Source organism: Vitis riparia, chromosome 1, assembly GCF_004353265.1.
Source record: "Vitis riparia cultivar Riparia Gloire de Montpellier isolate 1030 chromosome 1, EGFV_Vit.rip_1.0, whole genome shotgun sequence".
Classification (NCBI taxonomy): domain Eukaryota; kingdom Viridiplantae; phylum Streptophyta; class Magnoliopsida; order Vitales; family Vitaceae; genus Vitis; species Vitis riparia.
Window position 1 is genome coordinate 5983608 of NC_048431.1, and position 27016 is coordinate 6010623.

General features: G+C 41.5%; 1 protein-coding gene across 1 annotated transcript in view; it reads right to left on the minus strand.

The window, feature by feature from the left end:
• The window catches only part of LOC117911491 (THO complex subunit 2), a 70980-nt gene that overhangs the window by 26684 nt on the left and 17280 nt on the right, over positions 1-27016 (minus strand). The window contains exons 11-18 of the mRNA XM_034825894.1: positions 26554-26629; positions 25920-26113; positions 24986-25066; positions 24559-24766; positions 24209-24451; positions 24030-24110; positions 23802-23921; positions 23646-23705 (exon numbers count right to left, since the gene is read on the minus strand). Of these exons, the coding sequence (XP_034681785.1) occupies positions 23646-23705; positions 23802-23921; positions 24030-24110; positions 24209-24451; positions 24559-24766; positions 24986-25066; positions 25920-26113; positions 26554-26629 (1063 nt within the window). The remainder of the gene's footprint in view (positions 1-23645; positions 23706-23801; positions 23922-24029; positions 24111-24208; positions 24452-24558; positions 24767-24985; positions 25067-25919; positions 26114-26553; positions 26630-27016) is intronic.

Genomic DNA, 27016 nt, shown 5'->3' on the forward strand with positions numbered 1-27016 from the left:
TGGAGGAAAGTCTCAAGATGATCCCAGCTCCAATGAAAAAATGCAACCAAGCAGTTATATCAGCACTAAAATGAGCCCAACTGTATGTTGATAAGTATCAACTTGAAAATCCACTAGTTGAGAAAATTTTGTGTTTTTCAACAGTAGAACCACATGTCCCATTTTTACAGCTAGCATTAAACTCCATTGAAGTTTTTGAAAATGTTTTAACTTACTGTTTCACAAGGATCCCATCTTGTAACTTCTTCAGTAAACATTCATACAATTGATCTCCTAAACTACAAGATGATTCTGAATTTAAGGCTTGAAATGGTAGAAAATTAAGATGAATATTGTGCACATAAGCAGTAAATTAAAGATGAATCTCTGTATATGGGCAGTAAACTGAGATGAATTTGTCTATATGAGCCTAACCAAATCAGACATGGAAAGGCATTGTTAACTACTGAATTCTTGAAGTGTAAACAGATGGGAGAGAGTGAGCGAGAGCGCGATGGTGAGGAGGGTGAAGATAGTGTGGTGGTTCGAAGAAGAAGAAAGGGGAGCAGCTTCGTAGTGAAGTCCAAGGTGTTTGAGCTCGCTTTAGAAAAGAGAAAAGGAAAACCCCAAGTCTTCATCGTGGAGAGAAAGAGAGGGGTCTCGTCTTGGGTCCGGAGAGCTTAGGGATCTTCTTGGAGGGTCTAAATCATTGCATTAAGGACGAGAAAGAAAGAAAATGGGAAAGGGGATGGAAGGAAAATGGGAGGTCTTATTCCCTATTGCGAGGTGCGAATAAAGCGAGGTACTTCCTCCAGTTAGGGGTTGTCGATTCGGAGAGGAAGCGGTACAGTATTTTCATTCTGAAAGGCAGAGGAGAAAAAGGGGGATGGGTTTCTATGGCAGAAAAACTACAACTAATGGGAGGACCTATCGGCAGAAAAGAAAACAAGCAGGAAGAAAGGGATTTGGGGAAACCTACGTTGGAGAGATCGTATGCGGAAGTGGTGAAGAGACCGAGAGGTAGTGATAGAAACTCAATCAGAGTGGAGGTACAAAGGGAGGAAATCCACAGAAACCTGCAGAAATTGGAACATTGTATTGTTGGGAGTTGGAACCCTAGGTCAGTTAGAGGAGAGGATTTGGAGAACCTGGGGAGATTATTGGCAAATTCTTAAGGGTTGAAAGGAAAACTAAGGTTGGCAAGATTGGAGAGGGTTTTGTTGGAGTTTGAATTTTTGGATGAAGCCAAACGTGTTCTCTCTTCAGGGAAGCGTTCGATGGGAGGGCTCCATTTGGGACTGGAGCACTAGAGTCCTAGGACCGGCTGTCGGGAAGAGGAGATAAGAAATGAAGCCTGGGTTAAAATTGTTGGGCTCCCAATTTAGTTGTGAGACCCAACCATTTTGAGAAGAGTGGGAGAAGAGTGTGGTGGTTTCATTGCAATCGACCCTCAGACGGAGAAGTTGGAGGAGGAGCTTCAATGGGCTCGAATCTTAGTAAAGACGAACGGAGAATTCTTGCCGAGTGTGCTGGAGATTGGAGTTGAGGAGGACGTTTACTCCCTTGCTCTCTAGTGGGAGCTCAGACCGTCTTTGAGGAAAGCCATGGTGGACAGTCGTGAAACGACCGAACGAAAAAGTGGTAAGGTTAAGGGTGATGACTCCTCACACGCTAGTTCGCGCGTGGAGGAAGAGTTGGGAAAAACGCGGCTCAAGGCGCTGTTGCTGCTAGTTGATGGGATGGGTGCACAGGAGAGTGGGTTGGGCCGAGAGGTGCCCGCAAACTAGGCCCAAGGATCAGCGACCCGGGCCTCCTTTGAGGCGTTGGTGTTTGGGCCTCCATCATCAGGCCCAATCATGGGCTCAAAAGAATTGAAGAGGGCTGGTGGGCTTTTCATGCAATGTCCTTCAAAGGGCCTAAAGCTAAAAGGAGTTGTGGCAAACACTGCTGGGCCGTCGACCAAGTGGTGGGCTGCAGATGTGGACTGTTCAACGCCTGTTGGGCTTGCTGATCTGGATGGGGTCAGCCCAGTTAAGTCCACGTCCCAGGCCCTAGACAGAGGCCCTCAGGAGAAGGCCTGTCTTCTGGACTGCAAAATAACCAGAAGAGAGTGCTTCTCAGAGGTAGAGCCTCTCGTTTCCTGGGAGACAAAGAATCTGAGGAAGCAACAATCGAAATTTACTCACTCAGTGACAGACAGGGTTCTTGTCGAGGAAGCCTTGAGGTATGGGTCCGTTCTAAATACGAAGGGAAAAAGGGTCTATGGGTCTTCTCATCTTACTTCTTTTTCTTTTGATCGGGCTCCGGAGGGGGAGTATTACGATCATTCTGGGGCTTTAGGGGAGGAAATTCAGATTGAGAATCATATGCGATTGACAGCTGAAGATGGGCCCGAAGAAGATGGCAATGGCTGCTGGGACTTGGTAGAATTTAATAGCGTCAATAACAAGGTTAGGGGTGCGGAGTGGGAGTCAGCTATGTCCGAGCCTCAAGATTTTAGAAACGAGAAGGAGAATAGATGGGAGGAAAGTAGCCTGGCAAAGTTCAGCCACTTTCTAGGTTTTTCGACAGAGGGTTTGGAAAAGGAAATTTTGGGTTTCTTGATCAAAATTAGAAAGAGACGGGAGAGGATTCATAGCAAAGAGCTGGTGGAGAAGTCAAAATTCGAAAAGGAGTTAAAGAGGTTGGAGTGCTCAATCAATTATGAGGGGGGGAATAAGAAGAAAGGCCCTTCACTGGGCAAAGGGAGTCAGATTGCAGTAGCCCAATGAAACTAAAGTTGTTAAGTTGGAATGTGAGGGGAGCAAATGATAGCTCCAAAAGAAAAATTATCAAGACTTTCATAAGGAACCAAAAGGTTGATTTACTGTGTATTCAGGAGACAAAAATTCAACCAATGTCGAAGGGTGTGGTGAGAAGCTTAGGCTCGGGGAGATTCTTAGATTGGAGGGCATTGGATGCGGATGGGGTTGCGGAAGGTATCTTGATTTGTTGGGACAAAAGGTCTTTGGAAATTTTGGATTGGGAGGAGGGCCAATTCTCCTTATCTTGCAGATTCAGGAATGTGGAAGATGGGGTTGTTTGGGTGTTTACGGGAGTCTATGGGCCGTTCACCAAAGAGGAAAGGGAATGCTTGTGGGAAGAGATTGGGGCGATCAGAGGAATTTGGGAAGAGCCTTGGTGCTTAGGGGGTGACTTTAATATCACCCTCTTCCAAAGAGAAAGGAGCAGACAAGGGAGAACAAATTCAGCGATGAGGAGATTTGCTCAAATTATCGATGATTTAGGGCTGGTGGATCTTCCACTGCAAGGGGGAGTGTTTACTTGGAATGGGGGGCTCAACAATCAGTCCTGGGCTATATTGGACAGGTTTCTTGTGTCTCCTAGCTGGTTAGATCAATTCAGTGGTGTTCTCCAAAGCAAACTGCCTCGGCCTATCTCTAATCACTTCCCTGTCCTTCTAGAGGGTGGAGGGCTAAGAAGAGGACCCTCTCCCTTTAGGTTCGAAAACATGTGGCTTAAGGTTGAGGGCTTTAAAGATCTTATTCGAAGTTGGTGGAGGGGGATTATGGTTAGAGGTAGTGCTAGCTTTAGATTGGCTGCAAAGATGAAGGGGATTAAACAGAAATTAAAAGTTTGGAACAGAAAGGTGTTTGGGAGGTTGGAGTGCAATAAAAATTCAGCTCTGCAACGAGTGGAATTCTAGGACCGAGTGGAAAGTGAGAGAAGTCTGACAGTGGAGGAAACAGAATTAAAAAAGGAAGTAATGGAAAGCTATAAGAAGTGGGTGTTTTTGGAAGAGACCCACTGGAGACAACTCTCAAGGGAGATCTGGCTAAGGGAAGGGGATAGAAATACGGGCTTTTTCCATCGTATGGCAAATGCCCATCGTAGAAATAACTCCCTGGACAGAATTAAGATTAATGGGGTGTGGCTTTCAGAGGAGCAGGAAGTGAGGGAAGGGGTTGCTAATGCCTACCAACAGATGCTTTCTGAAGATTCGGGTTGGAAGGCGGATATAGGGAGGCTACAGTTAAATCAAATCAGCCAACAAGAAGCGGAGAATTTGGAGATTCCTTTTTCAGAGGCTAAGGTTCATTCGGCTTTGATGGAGATGAATGGGGACAAAGCCCCTAGGCCGGATGGCTTTACTGTGGCTTTTTGGCAAAGCTGTTGGGATTTCGTTAAAGAGGAGATCTTGGAAATGTTTAAGGAGTTCCATGAGCAAAGCTCTTTTCTCAAGAGTCTTAATAACACATTCCTAGTTCTGATTCCTAAGAAATGTGGGACTAAGGACCTTAGGGACTTTAGACCCATTAGCCTATTGGAGGGGCTGTATAAATTGTTGGCTAAAGTGTTAGCTAATAGGCTCAAGAAAGTGTTAGGAAAAGTGGTTTTCCCAACCCAGAATGCCTTTGTTTTGGAAAGACAGATTCTTGATGCTTCCTTAATTGCAAATGAGGTGATAGACTCGTGGCAGAAAAGAAAAGAGAAATGGCTCATTTGCAAATTGGACATTGAGAAAGCATATGATAGCATGGACTAGCAGTTTTTGTTGAAGGCATTACAAAAAATGGGATTTGGATCAAAGTGGTTGGGTTGGATGTGGAGCTGTTTATCTTCAACCAAATTTTCAGTCCTGATTAATGGGGTTCCAACTGGCTTTTTCCTAAGTGCTAAGGGGCTTTGCCAAGGAGACCCCCTATCTCCTTACCTCTTTGTGTTGGGGATGGAAGTGTTGGATGCTCTTATTAGGAGGGTTGTTGCTAGGGGATTTCTCTCAAGGTGTTGTATCCGGGGAGGTAGAAGGCCCACTGAACATCTCCCATTTATTCTTTGCTGATGATACAGTTGTGTTCTGTAAGGCTAATAAAGAACACCTAACTCATTTAAGCTGGATTTTATTCTGGTTTGAAGCTGCTTCAGGTCTAAGGATTAATTTGGCCAAAAGTGAAATCATTCCAGTTTGTGAGGTGGATGAGATTGATGAGTTGGCAGTGGAGTTAGGATGCAAGGTGGGCTCCTTGCCTTCTCAGTATTTGGGTCTACCTTTAGGGGCTCCAAACACGGCTCATTCTGTGTGGGATGGGGTGGAAGAGAGAGTGAGGAGGAGACTTGCGCTTTGGAAACGGCAGTATATTTCCAAAGGTGGGAGAATCACTCTCATAAGGAGCACATTGGCTAGCATGCCAATCTATCAAATGTCTCTTTTTCGGCTGCCCATGATTGTTGCTAGAAGGTTAGAAAAAGTGCAAAGAGATTTTCTTTGGGGAGGGGGAAATTTGGAGAGGAAAGCTCATTTAGTTAATTGGGAGGTGGTTTGTGCGGCTAAGGATAAGGGTGGGTTAGGGTTAAGGAAGCTAGCCCTCTTGAACAAAGCCTTGCTTGGTAAATGGATATAGAGGTTTGCTTATGATAAAGACAATCTTTGGAAACAAGTGATCATGGCGAAATATGGGCAAGAGGGTCTTGGTTGGAGGACAAAGAAGGCTAATGGGGCGTTCGGAGTAAGGGTTTGGAAGGAGATCTTGAAGGAAACTGAATGGTGTTGGGATAATATGGTGCTCATAGCTAGGAAGGGCACCAAAATCAGATTCTGGACTGAAGTTTGGTGCACTGGTACAGCGCTGTCCCAAAACTTCCCTCAACTCTTTGCAGTGGCTGTTCAAAGGAATGCTACGGTGGAGGAGATGTGGGACCAGAATTTTGGACAAGGAGGCTGAAACCTAAGATTTTTTTGGGATTTTAATGATTGGGAGTTGGATATGGTAGGGGAATTGCTCCATGGTTTGAGGGGTCATAGGCCTTCCTTGGAGGAAGACTCGGTTTTTTGGAAGGGAGGAAGAAACGGACAGTTTAGGATTAAGGAAACGTACAGCTTGTTGGCCAACCCCAATGACACCGCATTCCCGACTAGTTGTATTTGGGTGGATAGAGTTTCAACCAAAATGGCCTTCTTTGCTTGGGAGGCTACGTGGGGGAAGGTGCTTACTCTTGACAGGTTCCAGAAAAGAGGATGGCAGTTCCCTAATTGTTGTTTTTTGTGCGGGTGTGAAGAAGAAACTGTAGATCACATTCTTATACACTGTATAGTGGTCAGAGTCCTCTGGGATATTGTCCTTGGGTCATTAGGTGCTCAGTAGGTCTATTCAGAAACTGGAAAGGAGGTCTTAACTTGCTAGAAGGGCCCTTTTGTGGGGAAGAAAAGGAAAAAGATATGGAAATCCATCCCGTTGTGTATTTTTTTGGATGGTTTGGAAGGAGAGGAATAGATTAGCTTTTACCGGGGAGGTGTTAGATATTCAGAAACTCAAGAATTCTGTTATTTGTAATTTATGGAGCTAGGCTAGATTGTATATTGGAGAGGAGTCTCTCTCCCTTATAGGCTTTTTGGAGTGGTTAGCATCCACTTGAGGGGCAATGAGGCTCTTTTAGCTTTATTTTTTGTTTGTGAGGCTTTAGCTGCCTTGTATACCCCCTGTATGCAGTGTGGCGTTTTGCCTCTGGTTTAATTCAATTCTGTCTTATCAAAAAAAAAAAAAAACTACTGAATTCTTGAATAGTGATCCCCACACCTCCCACCCATTTGATCATGTTGCACCATCACAATGGCCTTGATAAGCCTTTCAAAACCATTAGCTTGGTGACAGGCTTTTACAAGATCATTGTTAAAGTAGTGTCTAAGCACTTAAGAGGACTTTTACATGAGACCATTCATTTTTCTCAGGGAACATTCAATGTAAAAAAATTCTAGATGCAATATTAGCAGCCGATGTAGTAGATGAGAAAAAATGTTCAAGAGAAGAAAGGGTGGCCTTTAAAATTGATGTCAAAAGATTACGACCATGTGAAATAGGATTTTAAATCATGTACTAGAGAGAAAAGGTTTTGCAGCAAGATGGAGATCTTGGATTTATGGATGCTTATTGACAACTAACTTTGTTGTGTTAATTAATGAGTGTGCGGCACACTTTTGCCCTTGCTTTTCAATTTAGTGACTAATATCTTGAGTAGATTGATGCTTAGAACACAACAATGGGAGTTCTTAGAAGTCTTTTCAATAAGTAGACCTAGAGTGAGGGTAACTCACAATTTGCAAATGACACCATCTTTTTTTTTTTTTCCACAAGCTAGGCTACTCAACTTGCAAAACTTTAAACTAATTCTGATGGTGTTAAGCGAGGTCTTCGGGCTCAAGATAAATTTGGACAAGCACTTTGTTGGGTATCAATATGAATCAAGACCAAGTTCAAGCTTTAGCTTCCTTATTAGATAATACGGTATTTTTTTTTATAGGTAAAGAAAATTCATTAAGAGCCAAAAGGCTAGAGAAAGGGTATACACGGAGTATACCAAATACAAAGAAGCAAAAAACAAATGAACAAACAAGTCTGACCCTTACTTGGTGGCTAGCCAGTCAACGAAATCTATCAAAGACAAATTGTGTTCCTCTATGTATACCCTAACCCAATTCACAAAAGTGTACAAAAAATGGATTTAATATCTTGATCGTTCCTCTCAATATCATCGAAGGCCCTTCTATTTCTTTCTTTCCAAATGGTCCACATCAGGCAGAGGGGGGCAACTCTCCAAGCTTTCTCCCTTTTCTTGCCCACAAAAGAACCATGCCAACCCAGGAGGTTTCTTTTCACAGAGGAGTGCATCACCCATTGCACCCTAAAAAGGGAGAAGATCAAAAGCCATAACATTCTGGCTTTCTCGCAAAACAGAAGAAGGTGATCTGTGGTTTCCTCCTCTTGTTTACACAAAAAACATCTGTTGGGAATGCTCCAACCAAATCTCTTCAGGCGGTCAGTGGTGAGTAGCCTGTTCCAAGCCGCCTCCCACCCAAAGAAGCTAGCCCTAATTGAAACCCAAGACGTCCAAATAGTTCTAGCCGGGAAGGGGGGCTTGGTGTCCCTTGAAAGTGAACTATAAAAAGACTTGACAGAAAAGGTCTCATTCTTGTTCTCTTTCCACCGGAACAAGTCCTCCACACCTCTTCTAATGGTCAAAGGATGAAGCTTACATAATAAGCTTTCTACTTCTCCCACCTCCCAATCATTAAGGTGCCTATTAAAACGAAGTCCCCAGCTCCCCCCAACTTCGTCTTCCTCCCAAGCCTCAGCGACTCAGCCTTCTTTGTTGACGGAAAGATTAAACAAGATGGGGAAAGCTTCTTCCAGAGCTTGATTTTCACACCACAAGTCCTTCCAAAATTTCACTCTAGTGCCATCCCCTATGATGAAGCGGGAATGAGAACGAAAGTTCTCCCAACCATTTTTGATAGCCTTCCAAACCCCCACCCCATAACGGTCTCTTACTCCTTTGGAGCACCATCCCCCCTCTTGAAGGTCATACTTACTAGAGATAATTTGCTTCCAAAGGGACTCATTCTCATTAGCTAATCTCCACAACCACTTCCCAAGAAGGGCCTTGTTAAAAGTAGATAGACTGCGAATGCCCAGGCCTCCTTCCTTTTTAGTAGCACAAATAGCCTTCCAACTCACCAAGTGGGGTTTATTCTCTAAGGCACCACCGCCCCACAAGAAATCCCTTTGGATCTTTTCAAGTCTTGCGCACACCTTCTTAGGGATCACAAAGAGAGAAAGGAAATAGGTTGGGTATTAGAGTGATCTATATCCCACTTGAGTCTCCCCCTAGAAGGGAACCCAAGAACTATTTCCTTCTGGTATACAGTCATAGAAAGGCTTTCCAAAGGATTAGAGGTTGGCAAAGAATCTATCTTTAAGGGCAGAATAACTCTTATTAATAGTGCCTAACAAAAGAATGCACTTAAGTATGGACAATGTATACACAATCACCACAAGGCCATAACAAGTGGAGGGGTACACAAAAAACAACCCTCAACCACTACATTAAGCTCAATCCATCAATGAAGTCGAACATAGACAAGGAACCAACTCCTATGTACGCTCTAACCCATTCCAAACAATTATACATAAATGATTGTTTTGAGTGTTTGATCTACTTTTGCAGTATTCTCAAAGGTTCACCTATTTCTCTCTTACCATGTAGTCCAAAATAAACTCTCTAAGCATTCTTCCTCTTACTCCCTACAAAAGATCCATGCCAACTCAAGAAGGCCTTCTTTACTAAGAAGTGCATCATCCACTCTATTCCAAACAGAGTGAAAATCAACTACCACAAGATCAGTGCTTTCAAGTAATGAAGGAGGAAATGATCCATTGTTTCTTCCTTTGCTTTCCACTTATAACATTGGCTTCATACACCCCCTCCTTTTAAGTTGGTATAATGTTATTATCCCACCCGAAGCGGCTTCCCAAGCAAAAAAACTCTCACCAAAGCCGAAGAATTCTAAACATTTTGCAAAGGAAGGTCTTTGTTCTTCCAGTAGACAAAGAAGAATAAAGTGATTTAACAAAAAAAAGGGAACACTTAAAGATCTGCCATGCCAATTTATCCTCAATGTTCCAATCAATAGACTACAATTTCAATTTCCTAAAACAAGCCTCCACCCCCTCTAACTCCTAATCATGGAGTGAACTTGAGAGTCGAGGTTTCCAACATCCTCTTTCCCCCTCCTAATCACAAACCTTCACTACCCAAGCATATTTGGTGTTGATTATTGAAAACAAAGCAAAATAGTCTCCCCAAGGGACAAATCCCCATACCACTTATCCTTCCAAAATTTCACCCTTCACCCACCTTAAACCCAATCCCACTCCTTTCAATCTCCCACCCACTTCTAACTACCTTCCACACTCCCACTCCATACCTTTCCCTAACAACTCTAGAGCGTCATTCTCCCTCTTCCTCATCATGTTTCCTTATAATTACCTTCTTCCAAAAAGAATTCCTCTCTATGGCAAATCTTCAACACCATTTACCTATAAGTTCTTTATTGAGGATAGACAACCTTTAAATGCCCAGTTGATCACCTCCCTTCTCCTCTCGGCCTCTTTCGGAACTTCTGGTTTCCAATAGCTTTACCAAATCTTCCAAAACAAGGTTTAGGAGATTGTTTCAGGTCATACATACCTTTCACGATCTGCATATTTTGTTAGCCTCGAATCTATCATTGAACCCTAGAGGTGATTCTATGTAGACCTCTTCTTCAAGGTCACCATGCAAGAAGGAATTCTTAACATCAAATTGTTGCAAAGACTAACTAGGATTAGTAACTAGGGCCACTAATACTTTTTTTAAAGAGAACTCATCTCCTTACCTATAGCTATTGGCAAATTTAAGTCTTCAAATACTTGTTACAAAGGAGAATGACTAGGATTAGATTCACTACCGGTCACAAGTTTGGATTCTTCGGTTTGCATTGGAACAGGATTAGACAATCTTCTCCTTTAGTAGACTTCTAATGGCACGATAATATTACTACCTTTTTTCTCATTCTCATCCTTAGGTTCAAAAGAGTTAGCCTTTTTTTTAATAGGTAAATAGGATAATATTTAAGAGCGCTAGCAAAAGGCACAACCAAGTACACACATGGTATAAAAAAAAACCCTAAAGGCTATCAAGAGAAAAAAGGGCAAAGTTAATACAAACCACCCATACAACAACCAAACCCAACCCCCTAGAATATTGGTTAAACCTTAAGAAGGACAAGAAGCTGCCCAAGAACCCTTCTGAAACCGCAAACCATCATCCAATCTAGGGAAGAAGACCCCAACCTCAAAGTGAGAGATTTGAACCCCAATTGCTCCTTCCCCCCCTTGTCCCTTGACTAAGAGAGGAGAGTAATTGTAATTCATCGAACATTCAACCTTTCAAATTTCACTCTCTAAATGAGAAGACGAAGATTTCCTACTTCCCCTTGATACCTTAACCCCACATCCTTTTCTTAACTCCATTTTCCTCAAAAAAGCAATGATCTCCTTTTCAAACACCACTGGCAACCCCAAAAAACTAGTGAAATCAGCAAACTTACCGAGTATAATTGCAGAGCTAAGAAAAGACTTAGCCTTGTAACAATGGATTTGATAAGTATGAATGAAAGAAACGAATTTGGTAGATTGGATAAGCTCAAGTCGGTCTCATCCTCATTTAATGAGATTCCCTCTCAAGATTAGGATCAATGAAAAAGGGTCGGTGTTCAACAAAAGTAATATAAATAGAAATGAAAATTTTCTTAGAATTAAGGTGATAACATTTGCATTGTTGGTAAATGACCAATGAAGACACATTTAAGAGCTCAAGGATCAAGTTTACCACAACTTTGAGCATGAATATGGATAAAGGAGACACGTCCGAACACATTAGGTGAATCCTACTTAAGTCACAAAAATTAGGAAAGAATTCAAAGAGAACGCTTACTAAGGCTTTGTTTCCCAACACTTTTGAAGGTAACCAATTGATTAAGCAGTAATTGATACCGCTATCCCCCAATATGATTTAGGCACACTTTTCCCAAATAAGAAGGCACAAGTTCCCTCAAGATGGCGACAATGTTTTCTTTCTGAGACTCCATTTTGTTGTGGAGTATTGGTTCACGATGACTCATGTTTTATCCCATCTCTCTCTTGTTAAGAGGATAGAGAGTAGAAAGCGATTTTTCCTATTGTCAAATCTAATATTCTTTATCTAAACATAAAATCGGGTACAATCATCTTGTGAAAAGATGAGAAAACAAAACAAACACATTTTATTTTTTTCAAAAGGTATAATTAAGTAACACAAAAAAAATGCATCAATACAAGAAACAAACCAACATGCTCCAATGATATTTGGAATCTAAGAGGGTCCCCAAACATCGATATGAACTAATATAAAGGGACAAGATGATTTATTATTAATCAAAGGAAAAGGAACTTCATGATGTTTGGACTAGTGGCAAATGTTAAAATGAAAGTCATTAACATGTAAATTCCAAAATAATAAAGGAAACATAGTCTTTAACAAGAAAAAACAAATGTCTTAAACGTAAATTATGTAACCGGATTTGGACTTTATTTGATGAAAAACTTGAAAGATGAGATAAAACATATGTGATCATTGCCACTGTCACACTCATCAACAAGATGGTAAAGCCCCTCTTGTTCCCTAGCATGACCAATCATCCTCCCCATATCTAGGTCCTGACAAACACAATGGGATGGGAAAAATGTTACCTTGCAATTTAGTTCTTCGACAACTTGAGGAATTGACAAAAGATTTACAAAGAGTTTAGGGTAATGGTCCCTTGTCCAACCACAAGAGCTAAAGTACCATCAACTACTTTGATTTTTTGGTTCCTAAGACATGGGTTGTAAGATGAGATATGGTGAGAGTTGTAGGTCATATGATCGGTAGCACCTGAGTTTACAACCAAATTTTCATACCAACAATCTTTTGAGGCACTGAAACAACTAGTCATGTAGTACTTACTTGCTTTGGCCAAGGCGCATGATGTGTTGTGCTTATCTAGAGAGGTGAAAAATCTTTTAAGTCTTTCAATCTCTTCCTTTTTAAGTCCTTCAAACCCCAAGCTATTGAAATTCTCATGGTTCAATTTCTCCTCCAAAAGTGTTATATTTGCTTGGCATTCTCATTGTCGAAACTGCTATTTGTTTCGATACCACCATTCCTATTGAGGGATTGTGGTTTCCCATGTAAGTTCCAACACATCTCCTTTGTATGCCTTAGTTTCTTGCAATGAACACACAAGAAGTTATCTACAATAATTTTTGCTAGGAATTGGCCTTCTTAAAGAGGCTGAAACTATAAGGGCAAACCCTTCACTTGTTAGAGAGTCCAACATTACGCTTCATCTCCCTTCTTCAACCCTTATGATCATAATCCACACTAAGTCCAACTAAAAATTCAAATATTCACCCTCATTGAATAAACTTAAGAAACATAGCAACATCCTCACCATTCTTCGTTTTAAGATTTTGATAATAGTTTAATTCAAACTACAATCCTTTCATAATATTATAGTACTAAGTTACGGATAAAGAACCTTACTACAGAGTGAATCTTAGCCTTTATCTCGCAAATATAGGCATCATCTTGGACTTTGAATAGGTTAAATTTTACTACCTCCCAGAGTTTATTTTTCGTGGTTAGGAACATACACATTCCATTGATTTCATGTTCCATAGCTAGGACATGATCATTGAGTCCTCATCCCAAGCATCAAACTTGGGATCATCTTCACTTGACATTGGTTCAATTAAGTGACTATACTTGCTTTTTCCCTGCAAGAACAAGTGCATATGTTGAGATCATACCAAATAGTTTCGGCCATTAAATCTAATCGAGGGTTCAAAGTTTTGATATTCACTTGTAGGTGGTTGGCTATGGAATGCAGTGTTTGAGATCCAATTTTCTAAGGTTTTCAACATAGTAGACAATCAAATAGAGACAAATCAACAATAACAAAGGCTGTTGAGAAGAAAAAATGTATTTTTTATCGGTAGATACGCAAGATATATTAAAGGCACTTATTAAAAGGAGCAACAAAGTACACACGAAGTATACGGATAAGGTCAAAAGGCAAGCAAAAGAAGAAAAAAGGAAAACAAATACCCACCACCCTAACCACAACCAACCCCTTAGAAGACAAGAAAGCCCCTAATAGGAAGACCTACCCCCTAAAAGATGGGAAAGCCCCCAATAGGAAGACCTAAACAAAATAAAAACTGCCCACTCAACCCCAACAAAGAAACTCCTTTCGGGATAAAAAACGAAGAAGTTTGGCTACAAACCCGAACCATTAGACCCTATCCTCCCTCCTCTTTCCCCTTGCAATAGACGGTGAGGCATTGTAGTTGACCAAGCACTCTAATTTTTGGATCTCCCTCTCAAACCGGGATGAAGCCAAGGGGTTTACTCTCCCCCCCTAACACTTTAACTCCATGCCCTTTTCTCAATTCCAATTTCCTAAACAGTTACTGAGCTTGGCAAAGCTACTAGGAAGGCTATCAAATCCCCTCCCCCCCCCCCCCCACCCACCCACCAACCAAAGTCCCTAGGAGAACCCACCTCCTCATCCCTAACCTCCAAACCTTTACTAAAGGCCCCGACAATTCCAACAAAGTGCCATCTTGTAGCATCATCTTTAAGGGTTAGTATCTAGGGGTCAAAAGTCTTGAGGGAGAGAGCAAGGAAGACCTAGGATGTCTATTTGCCTTTGCCAACAGAACTTTGTTAGTGATCACTACCCAAGATTCCACCATCGAAGTTGGGAGATAACCTCCTCTCTCATCCACAGTGCAATCGTTGCACCCTTCACGCCTCCGAACCACCACAAGGGATTTAACCAAGGCCTCAACACCAAAAAGCTTTGGCTCTAGCACTTGGGACTGCTCTCGCCTCTCATGCCTCTTAGTGGACCTTCATCGTCACCCTAAATCACCATCACATGAGCCTCTTCAAAACGGACAAGCCTTAACGTGCCCCTAACATCTCCATCCCTGCCCCAATAAGGCCACTCCTTTTTTAAAGCTTAAAATATCCTAGGCTTGGCCCAAACGTCTTAAACCTCCTGCCCCAAATCCAAACTCCAAGCATGCCTCAAACTCTCCCAATAGGCCTCAAAGAGGAGCTGGGTTTTTTAACCTTATGGCCCCAACATCTTCATTGTCGACAACAATAAAGGTTACTTAAGGTGGAGGATAGAGGCAATGAAGACCATTAGAAATCGGAGGTTACAAAGAGCACCAAGGAAAAAATATAAGAAAACTCGGGGAGGCTTTGATACCATGTTAAAAAAATAATAATTTTATTCATTGGATTTCTGACAAAATCATACAACATTTATAGAGTACAATCCTACAAAATTAGGAAACTAAACTACATGGAGAAAGTTAACTAATTCCTAGAAATCCTCTATCAAAAAATAAAATAGGAAATATACAACTATTCAACTCAAAAACTAGAGAATTATACAACCATATAATTCCAAAAATCAGGGAATGAATTACCTAGTGTTTTCAAACAAATTTCAATAATTAGATAGTTAATTCCTAAGTATCTTAAATCAGATTAGTCGACACACCAGAACTTTGAAAAAAACATGATAGGTCTCATTAACTAATATATAGAAGCAAGTCATAGTAACGCACCATTTAATTCACTTAAAGCCAAAACTCATTTTATCTAAACCTACCAACATGAAATCTCAATTAACATTGTCAAATGCCTTCTCAACATCTATCTTGCAAATGACCCCCACTTTTGAAACTCTTTAGCCTTAAATCAATAACTTCATTTTCTATGAGGACCAAGTCCAAGATTTGTCTACCCTCCATAAAAGCACGTTGAGTAACGGAAACCACCTTGCCAACCACCTTTCTCATTATATAAGCCAAAACTTTTGTTAGAAGCTTATAAAGCCCCTCAAACCAAACTTATTGGTCTAAAGTCTTTTAAGGCTTACACCCTTGTTTTTAGGACTAGCACCATAAAAGTGGAGTTAATGTTTCTTTTAAAAGAGCCTAGCTCAAAGAACTTAGCATAGAAACCCATCACTTCGTTTCTCATAAACTCCCAACTAAATTCCTAGAAAACCATGGAGGTCACATTTTAATGTTTGGGATGCCAATACTTTTGTCAAGTGGTCACATCGCCATCCCTAGAAGGTTAATGCCCCAATCTTATCTGATTATTGTCAATTAACTCGATTCTCTACAAGTGATGGTTTAAAGATCAACATTTGGGAAGATACTTTCTATGGTGATTCCCTTTCGTATTCAATACTCAAAACTTCTTAAGGTGCTAAGGACAAGAGATTTATCTATTTCTACCATTTCCGTACCCTCCTTCCTTACCCCATCTTGGAATTTTACACTAAAATCTCATGGATCAAGAAATTTAGGAATATGCCCCATTGATGTCTTCTATAGCCCATGTGTATCTATCACCTTCCTACCCAATAAGGGTTCGGTCTTTGACCTCCTTAGGCTTGTTCTCAATTAGGTCTTTCTTCAGAGCTTTTTTACATTCATCCATTTCTATTCCTTAGAAATCTAAAGTCCTATCTAAATTAAAGTTTTTTGCATGGCTTGTGGCTAGTTTAAGGGTTAATACCAATGATATTAGAAGCGGAGGCCTCTCAAAGCTCTTAATCTGAAGTGGTGCATCGTGTGCAAGGAGAGTAGTGAATCAATTTATCATTTTATCCTTTATTGCCCAAAAGCTTTAGGCTTATGGCATAGACTATTCAACCTTGCTATGATAAATTGGGTACCATCGGGTACAATGGTCGAGATGATGACCATTTCCTTCAAAGGCTTTAGGGATCATGCGAAAGGGAAGGCTCTATGAGGTATTACAAGCCTTAGTTTGATTTGGTCAATATAGTGGGAAAGAAATGTAAGGAGATTCTAGAATGTTAGAGAATTGGGGATGCAATTTGGGACTTGTTTTAAACTTCATCCTCTCTATGGGCCTCTACTAGTGAGGCCTTTAGAGACATCCCCTTGAGCTTTACGCGAAGCTTCACGGTGGAATCCAAGACCTTCGAGCTTGCCCTGGAGATTAAGAAAGGGAAAAACCAGATTCGCATCGTGGAGAAGAAGCGGGGGGTAGAGTCTTGGGTTCGATTAGGGCTGGAAAGCCTAGGGCTCTTTAAGGAGGGCTTAAATCATTGTATACGAGACGAGAAAGAAGGGAGATGGGTAAAGGAGTGGAAAGATAGAGGCAAACTGTTTACATTGGTTCGGGGGTTCAACAGATCGGGTGGTTTCCTAAGGCTGGGGGTTACGGATCTGGAACGAAAATGGTATTGCATCTTTCTACCGAGAGGAAGGAGAGATAAAAGCGGATGGAAGGCTATGGCGGAGATGGTACACCAAATGGAAGAGAGAGTGGGTAGAAGGACAGATTTGCAGGAGGTAAGGACTGTCGGAAAATTTTCTCCGGCGAAATCATATGTAGAAGCAGTCACGCGATCAAATCGGGATGGCTTAAACGCAGTCAGGATGAAGGTCTCTAAGGGGGAGATTGCGGGCAATCTACAGAAGTTGGAGCATTGTCTTGTCGCGAGTTGGTCCAATAAAAGGGAAGAAGACGATCTGGAGAGGTTGGGAAGTCTCTGGGCAAAGTCTTGGGGCCTAAAAGGCAAGCTAGGGCTGGCCATGCTGGAACGAGGTAAGGCCCTGCTTGAGTTTGAAGATCTAAGTGAGGCTCACCGAGTGGTCTCCTCGGGGAGCAGACTGATGGGAGGAGTCCATTTAGGGCTGGTTCCATGGAATCCAAAGATGGGATGTCGGGACGAGGAGGAGATGGAACAGGAAGCTTGGGTTAAAATCTTCGGTCTTCCAATTTCGCTTTGGAGCCCGGGGGTTTTGAAGAAAATAGGAGAGGAGTGTGGGGGATTTGTAGATATTGACGAGCGCACCAAGTCGATGGGGGAGATTCAATGGGCCAGAATATTGGTCAAAATCAGAGGAGATTTTAGACCAAGCATGTTAGAAATCGAGGTAGAGGAAGAGGTATACACTATGGCATTGTGGTGGGAGGTTAGGCCGATGGTGAGAAGGCTATCCTCTGCGTCGGACAACAGTAGAAGAAATGAGGTCAGGGGTGAGTTGCTTTCACGCGCGGGGAAGCGCGTGGGGAAGGAATTGGTAGTTGTGGGCAACGAGGAACTGCTTCTGCCAGCTGATGGGAGTGCTTTGCAGGAGAATGGGCCGGGTCTAGGGCCCAGGACCCTGATCCATGGTCCGGTAATGGGAGATGGGGTCTGCCCAGATGGAGTGGCTGGGCCGTTTGTGTGTGACCCAAGTATGGGCCTTAATGAAGTGCAGAAAGAGGGTGGACTGTCCAAAACAGATGGGCCTTTGGGCCAAAAGTTAAAAAACAAATTAAAGGTGGCTGGTGATGCAGAGGCAGGCCCAAGTAATTGGGCTGCTGATTTGGGCTACTATCAGGAAAGTGAGGTGGAAGGCCTGGTAAGGAAGAGCCTAACTGTTCTATCAAAGAAGGATGGTCTTCTGGGCTGTTTTAGTTCCAGAAAAGGACCCATTTCAGAGGACCCTTTGACGAGCTGGATGCCAGGGGAGCCTAGAAGGGGACAGAGGAATGAGGATTTATCAAAGACTGATCGAGAGTTGGAAGAGGAAGCTAAAAGGTATGCCCCGTTTTATTCTAAAGGTCAACAGGCTATGGGTGCTTCTCTTCTCTTTTCTAATTCTGATCGGGCTCCGGAGGGGGAGTCTTTCAATCGTCCAGGGGGAGTTGTGGAGGAATTAAGGGGGACATGACAACTTGGTTAACAGTTTATGAGGGGAATGTGGAGACTGAAATTGAATCATGGAAGTTGGGAGAGGACAACAAAACCAGGGACAAGATTAGGGGCAAGGAGGGGAATACTGGTGTCTCTGGTTCTCAAGGCACCGAAAGTGACAAAGAGGATTTATGGGAGGAATGTAGCCTAGCAAGATTTAGTCAATTTTTGGGATTCTCTACGGAGGGGTTGGAAAAGGAGATATTGAATTTTCTGATTAAAATCAGAAAGAGGCGAGAGAAGATTCACAGCAAAGAACTGTTGGAAAAGTCCAAGTTTGAAAGGGAGCTAAAGAGGCTGGAATGTTCTGTTAATTATGAGGGGGGGATTAAGCAGAAAGGACCTTCTCAGGGCAAAGGGAATCAGTTGATAGTTTCTCAATGAAGCTGAAGATTATAAATTGGAATGTGAGGGGAGCTAATGACAGCTCTAAGAGGAAAATTATTAAGAATTATATAAGGAAACAGAGGGTGGATCTAATGTGTATTCAGGAAACCAAGATTCAGGTGATGACGGAGGGTATTGTGAGAAGCTTGGGTTCAGGGAGATTCTTAGACTGGAGAGCTCTAAATGCGGAGGGGGCTGTGGGTGGCATTCTGATATGTTGGGACAAGCGGGTTTTGGATATCTTGGATTGGGAGGAGGGTCAGTTTTCTTTGTCTTGTAGATTCAAGACCATAGAAAATGGAGCTATTTGGGTTTTTACGGGAGTGTATGGTCCCTTTACCAAAGTGGAAAGGGAGGGTATGTGGGAAGAACTTGGGGCAATACGAGGCCTTTGGGAGGACCCCTGGTGTCTCGGTGGGGACTTTAACATCACCCTGTTTCAGCAAGAAAGGAGCAGCCAGAGAAGAATCAGCTCAGCCATGCGGAGATTTGCAGAGACTGTGGATGATCTTGAGCTGGTGGACCTGCCCCTTCAGGGGGGTGAGTTCACATGGAGTGGGGGGCTCAATAATCAGGCGTGGGCGAGACTAGACAAATTTCTAGTTTCCCCAAGCTGGCTGGATCAATTTAGTGGAGTCACTCAGGGCAGGTTGTCTCGGCCAATTTCTGATCATTTTCCGATTGTGTTGGAGGGGGGTGGAATAAGAAGAGGTCCAACCCCGTTTAGATTCGAAAATATGTGGCTGAAGGTTGAGGGGTTTAATGATATTGTTAGAAACTGGTGGCAAGGAATTGATATCAGGGGCAGCGCTAGCTATAGGCTGGCTGTTAAAATGAAAGAAATTAAAAAGAAGTTGAAGGAGTGGAACAAAGAGGTTTTTGGGAGGCTGGAAACTAATAAAGCCTCAGCCTTACAACAAGTAGAGTTTTGGGATCGGGTGGAAAATGAGAGAATCTTGACTGTGGAGGAAGCTGAGTTAAAAAAGGAAGCTAAAGATTCCTTTAAGAAATGGGTCCTATTGGAGGAAGCACATTGGAGACAGCAGTCAAGGGAGATTTGGTTAAGGGAGGGGGATAGAAATACGGGGTTTTTCCATAGAATGGCTAGTGCCCATCGAAGAACCAACGCTATGGACAGAATTAAGTTTAATAGGGAGTGGCTAGAAGAGGAGCAAGAGGTGAGAGAAGGAGTGGTGAACTCGTTTCAGCAGTTACTCACTGAAGATATGGGCTGGCAGGCGGACATTGGTAGAGTTCAGGTGGGGTGCATCAGCCAGCAAGAAGCAGAGAGTCTGGAAATCCCATTTGCAGAGAATGAGATTCACTCGGCGCTGATGGAGATGAATGGGGACAAAGCCCCAGGCCCGGATGGTTTCACTGTAGCCTTTTGGCAAAATGCTTGGGATTTTGCCAAAGAGGAGATCATGGAGATGTTTAAGGAATTTCATGCGCATAATTCCTTTGTTAGGAGCCTTAATAATACTTTCCTGGTGTTAATACCTAAGAAAAGCGGGGCTGAGGATCTTGGAGACTTTAGGCCTATCAGCCTGTTGGGGGGGCTCTATAAACTTTTGGCTAAAGTCTTAGCTAATAGGCTCAAAAAAGTGATTGGCAAGGTGGTCTCTACTGCTCAGAATGCCTTTGTAATGGGAAGACAAATTTTGGATGCGTCCTTAATTGCTAATGAGGTGATAGATTCGTGGCAAAAGAGAAAAGAAAAGGGCCTTATTTGCAAATTGGATATTGAAAAAGCTTATGACAGTATCAATTGGAATTTCCTAATGAAAGTCCTCCAAAAAATGGGATTTGGGACCAAGTGGGTGGGATGGATGTGGAGCTGCGTGTCCTTTGCCAAATTCTCTATTCTTGTCAATGGAGTGCCAACTGGGTTCTTCCCTAGTACTAGAGGACTTCGTCAAGGGGATCCTCTATCTCCTTACCTCTTTGTGATGGGAATGGAAGTTCTGGACGTCCTTATCCGGAAAGCGGTGGAGGGGGGATATCTTTCAGGATGCATCATTCGGGGTGGTAGTAGGACCTCCTTGAATATTTCCCACCTATTCTTTGCTGATGACACGATTGTGTTTTGTGAGGCAAACAAAGAGCAAGTTTCTCACCTAAGCTGGATACTTTTTTGGTTTGAAGCGGCTTCGGGTCTTCGAATCAATCTAGCCAAAAGCGAAATTATTCCAGTTGGAGAAGTGGAAGATATTCTTGAGTTGGCAGCTGAGTTAGGGTGCAGGGTGGGGTCTTTGCCCTCTCAGTATTTGGGCCTTCCCCTAGGGGTTCAAGCTAGGGCCTCTTCTATGTGGGATGGAGTGGAGGAGAGGGTCAGGAGGAGACTTGCGTTGTGGAAAAGACAGTACATCTCCAAAGGGGGGAGGATCACTCTCATAAAAAGTACCTTGGCTAGCATGCCAATTTACCAAATGTCTATTTTCCGAATGCCGAAGTCTGTTGCTAAGAGAGTGGAGAAAACCCAAAGAGATTTCCTATGGGGGGGAGGAAACTTGGAGGGAAAAGTCCACTTGGTTAAATGGGATGCGGTCTGTACAGAAAAACACAAGGGAGGGCTAGGAATAAGGAGAATAGCCACCTTGAATAGAGCCCTGCTGGGCAAGTGGATTTGGCGGTTTGCTTGTGAAAAGGATAATCTTTGGAAACAAGTAATCATTTCGAAATATGGGCAAGAGGTTTATGGTTGGAGGTCAAAGAGGGCTATTGGGGCGGTTGGAGTAGGGGTCTGGAAGGAGATTATGAAAGAAGCGGATTGGTGCTGGGAAAACTTGGCTTTTATAGTTGGGAAGGGCTCCAAAATCAAATTTTGGAAAGATAGTTGGTGCACTGACACTCCGTTGTCCCAATGTTTCAATCATCTTTTTGTCCTTGCTGTGAATAGAGATGCTACGATTGAGGAGATGTGGGATCAGGATTCGGGTCAAGGAGATTGGAATCTTGTCTTTGTGAGAGACTTCAATGATTGGGAGTTGGATATGGTTGGGGAGCTGCTTCATACTTTGAGGGCCATAGGCCCCCAGGGAGGATGATTCAGTTATGTGGAGACAGGGAAGAAAGGGTTTGTTCAGAGTCAAAGAAGCGTACAGGCTGCTAGACAAGCCTAATGCCACAATATTTCCCGCAAGGAGAATATGGGTGGATAGGGTGCCAACTAAAGTATGTTTTTTTGCTTGGGAGGCTACGTGGGGGAGGTGCTTACTCTGGATAGACTACAGTTAAGAGGGGTGCAACCCAAACTGTTGTTTTTTGTGTAGTTGTGCAGAAGAGAATGTAAATCATATTCTTTACACTGTATAGTGACTAGAACCCTATGGGACATTATTTTTGGGTTGATAGATGTTAAGTGGGTCCTCCCAGAAACTGTAAAGGAGACTCTTATCTCTTGGAGGGGCTCATTCGTAGGGAAGAAAAGGAAACAGATTTGGAAATCCATTCCGTTATGTATTTTTGGACGGTTTGGAAGGAGAGGAATAGGTTAGCCTTTAGGGGGGGTGAGTTGAATATTCAGAAACTAAAGAATTCTTTTGTCTGTAATTTGTGGAATTGGGCAAAGTGTATTTAGGTGAGGAGTCTGTCTCCCTTATAGGTTTTTTGGAGTGGATAGCTTCCACTTAAGGGGAGGTAGTTCTCTTTGGTCCTTTTTCTCTTTTTGAGGCTTTTGCCGTTTTGTATACTCCCTGTATGCTTTGTGGCGATTAGCCTTTTTTAATGCATATCCTATTTACTTATCAAAAAAAAAAGGATTCATATAATCCTTTTAACACATCTCTAGAAAAACTCTCAATTATGGTCAATGCCAATTGAAGTAATAGTCAAGTTGAACTTCAATGGATGTTTTTTGGGTACTAAGAGAACTTGGGATTGGTGTAATGACTAGGGATCATCAAGGTTCAGTAATCAAAGCCTATTTTGAACAAATGAGGGCTTTACCATTGAGGCTGAGGTTGTAGTGCTACTAAAGGGCTTGTGCAAGCAAAGGCTTTAGGCTTTTATCCAAGTTTGTAATGGAGGGGGATTCTACAATTGTCATCTCAAGGGTGACTAAAATGGAAAGAGGTTCACGGAGGCTTAATAGGTGGCTACACCAAATATCTTATTTCATTACAAAGCTAGAACGATCAATTTGATGGGTTCCTCACTTAGCTAACCAAATTGCAGATTGTGTAGCTGAAAGGGGAGCAAAGCAGTTCGTACATTTTGTTGGATATTATTTCCTCTTTGAGTTGTAATTAGTGATTGTTCAAGCTTTGCTTCAATTTTTTTACCTTTTTGGTTGTTTAGCTTGTTAAGTCCATCCCTTTTTCTTGATCTGAGTTGTCTATTGTGGAAGGATGTCTCGCCCTTCTTGATCTTTTCTTTTTTTTTTTGGTAATTGACGAACCTTCCATGGTCAAGTCCTTCAGACTCTCTATTGGGACCCAAACCTTAAGATGCTAACTGCAACCACCACAACCAACATCAGGCAATCCAGGGTATTCAACCAATAACAAAAATCTGACCCAGGACCATGCACCTCTACCACACATCCTGGCAATTTCCCTAACCAACTGTACACCCTAACAAGTGTCCTTCTAGATCTTTTCAATTTATAGAAAAGATTGATTTTGTTTCTGATAAAAAAAAAATTATCACAGGTCCAAGTCTTGGCACAAACATTTGGTGGGGAAAGGAATTATAGAAATAATAATGTAAGATAAAATAGTAGAAGTAAAAAAATGGACAAAAAACTCATCAATAACATCTTCAATTATTACAACTTTCATATGAACATTGTAATCAGTAAGCTCCCACTCAAACCCACACTCAGAACCATGAATTACTCGAGTACAATGCCCACGTAAAAGATATCCATCCCATGACAAATTCAAACTCACAGCAGAGCAACTGGGATATTAAACCTCAAAGGCAATCTATCATTTATGAGACCACTTTCTATCATGCCATCACATGATTTCTGAAACAGTCATGGATGAGAAAGAGAGAATGATGAAGATAACAATCATGAACATGATGATGAAGGAAACTCCTTAGGAATATTACAGAAGAAATTTAATACCTGCGTCAAATATTTGAAAGCATCTACAACAGGAGTAATCATATCCCTGTATGCCTCAATCTGTAGATAAAAAATCCAGGAGAATATTATCTTCTCTGAAGTAAAAAAATTCAAAGCTGTCAAACAATTAAATTTTCTTCCCCTGTAATATAATACCTGATGAACAATTGTTCGAAGTACAGTCATTGGATTGGCATGAGCTAGTTTTGCTACCATCCGACCCAGCTGCTTTAGGTTTTCCTTCGCAAGCCGTTTCAAGATCCTTCTAGTGTCCAACTATAAACAATAATAACAGAAACAGATGCACTTAAGACATATGGCACCAAGCTTGCAACAAAGATACTGTTAAGGGAATGACATCCTTAACAGAGAAAAACATTATACCTTGGCTGTTTGCCTTGCAGCCAAAACCACTGGAATGCGCTCATCATCTTTTTCCCATTCACCATATAACCGATACCGCACCTAAGCATCCAAGATCCATCAAAGCCAGATTGACTACCATAGCTAAAAAATTATCAATGGAAGTATCAAATAGCTTGATATGGTAAAGTAATGCCAACCTCGTATGGGAGGAGATTCATTACTTCCCAAATCTCCTGACAAACCGCTGGATTTGCAGGTATCAACTGCAACGAAGGAAGTAGACATGTTCCCAGGGCTTCCTCAATTCTTGACCGAGCTTCCTTTAGGTGCAAACGAGGAACTCGATTTCCACCAACACCAGATTCAGGGTTGTAGGCTCCATCACCACTTCGTACAAGCTCAAGAGCAGACAGGTAATAACCTCTCAATACTCGACAAACCTGCTTACGAAGAAACCAAAAACACATATCACAGTGCCGTAACAATAATAACCATAATTCAAAGTCAACTTACAGCTTACAATAATGTTGAAAACAAAATAATGCACCTTCTGCAGCAATATAGTATCACGGTAGAAATAAGGTCCAACACAAGCAAGCATCTGAAAAAGTTCTTTAGGAAGGTCAATGAAAGACCTATTGACAGATGAATTTGTTGTCTCCATTAAATCAGAACCAGATGAGGACAACCCAAAGCTTTCAAGATGTGCTCGATGAACTATACCATATGCTGTAGAGATTGATTTTTCAATGAGCCTGGACATGTATACCACAAGCTCATTAGAAAAGATAAATAGATGCACTTCCCATACCAATTCTAGACTTGTCTGAAAAGGAAAAGAAAGTGCTTGAACTTCACACAAACAATTTTTATATGCCCAGGCCAACACAAGAACCCACACACCCACAAGTACACATAAAAGCTATTTTAACTAGATTCGCCATAAAATTTAAAATATGATACATGAGATTTACCTTAACAAGCCATTACAAATTTCAATATGTGCCACTGGATTAAGTGGTGAAAGACGATCAAATAGTATATGAGCATGGTACCTGACAAAGGCAGAATACAAAACAAGATATCTTAAAAGAGGTTCGCAAATATTAACTAGTTAAATCATACTAGAGGTCAAAACAATACCAAAATAAGGTTCCGGATTGGTTTAATCAATGTTGGTGTTCTATGAAACAAGCATAGAGTTCTGCCACGAGACTACAAAACATGCTTTCAGGATGGAAGATTGACCTACCTTTTTATTAAAAGATAGAAAGAGGTGGTAAAATTTGAAGACATATTCAATTGTTTGGACCTCACAGAACTTTCTCAGGCCCTGATAGTGTGCATTTTCAATCAAATGCGTACGGTTCACAGGGCAGTAAAAGTATAACTTAACAAAGACTGTCAATTGCAAACTGCAAGTGCATCCGGTAAGAACAAGATAGTACTGTATACTACCAAATAAAATCTAAGGAATACCTCAAGACACACAATTTTGAAAACCATTGCCAAGCAAGTATACCACATAATCATAAAGGTTTGACATCAATACGATGTTAAAAATCATTAAAAAAAAAAAAAAAAAAAAGATAATTGAGGGAAGATGCAAACAATTTAGGACTGTGGGTAGATTCACCAAGGGAAAAGTCAGGTTCCTAATAATTATCTTGTATGCAGTGGTGCAATACTCTAAGTCATGTACATATCATCAGAACATGAATAAAGGGAATTGCAGTCAACTATTCCAGAAAAACAAGCAGCAAATTTAGCAAGCAAGACCAGAATAATCAGTGTTAAAACAATTTTAAAATTTCCATCTATAAGGATATCCTCATAGATATAGAAATTAATAACAATAATAATCTCCAGCTGTATCCAAATCATGATTCCAATTAGGATTTAACTTACCAGTCATCCACAGCAAGAAATCCTGTAAGCAACCCCAAAGTCTGATTATTTTCAAGCTCTGAAGAACGCTCTGCAACTGCCTCAGTTTCCATGTCCAAAGCAGCAAAAAGATCTATTGTGACATCTCCTTGTTTCTCATCCTCCATGAGATCCTTTCCAGTAGCAGCCAGATTTATTTTGCCGATTTTGTTGGCCTGTCAGAATAAATGAAAGACAAGCCAAAAAAAAGGTGCAAGCATAAGTTAAATTAACAGAACTCTCACCTTAAAACATTTCAAAGAGGCTTGTCAAGCATCTATTATAAAAAGAAACAAATGTGATAATACTATAAACAGCCTGTGTCATCAAACCTGCCTCCATCCACCAAATAGAATAAAATTTGTATAGACACTCAAAACCATATGGAAAAATGCCTATAAAAAAACCTATATGGAAAAAAGGAAGAACACAGAATAATCATCTGGCAACACTGAGTCCAAACAATGAAAGTGTGAACAGATTATGTACAAACGCAAACAGTTCCTCTTAAACAATTATGCAGGAGGAATTGCCACAGCAAGCAACAGGGTTTGAAATTGAATTACATACCAAATCTAGTAAAACATTCTTCAAATTATCAGAGTGTTTAACATACCTCATCAAGTCGCTTAGCAGAAAAAACATTATAATGCTCAAATGCCTCTTCATCCTTGGGAAGTAAATGTGCATATCTGTAACAGATAAATACCTTTGAATCAAGAATTTAAAAAAAAAAAAAAAGTCTAATATTATAGGTCAACCCAGAGGGAACAAAGAAAAAACAAATTAATGAAGATATATGACAACCGACAAATCAAAGGGCAGGGTGAAAGAGTAACACCATAGCCAACAAACATAGCGTTAAAAAGAGTCGAAAATGAACTACACCTTGTCACAAGCAAAAATTAAGATTAGCATACCAAAAAGGTACGTTACTCACATTTAACACAGTCACAACACCAGCATAGTCAGATTAAAATACTGAAGGCATATATTTCAATCCTCCAAGATGCAAAATATCAAACATTCTTAAAAACACACCACTGCTTATGTTACTACATATAAAATAAGTCATCAGA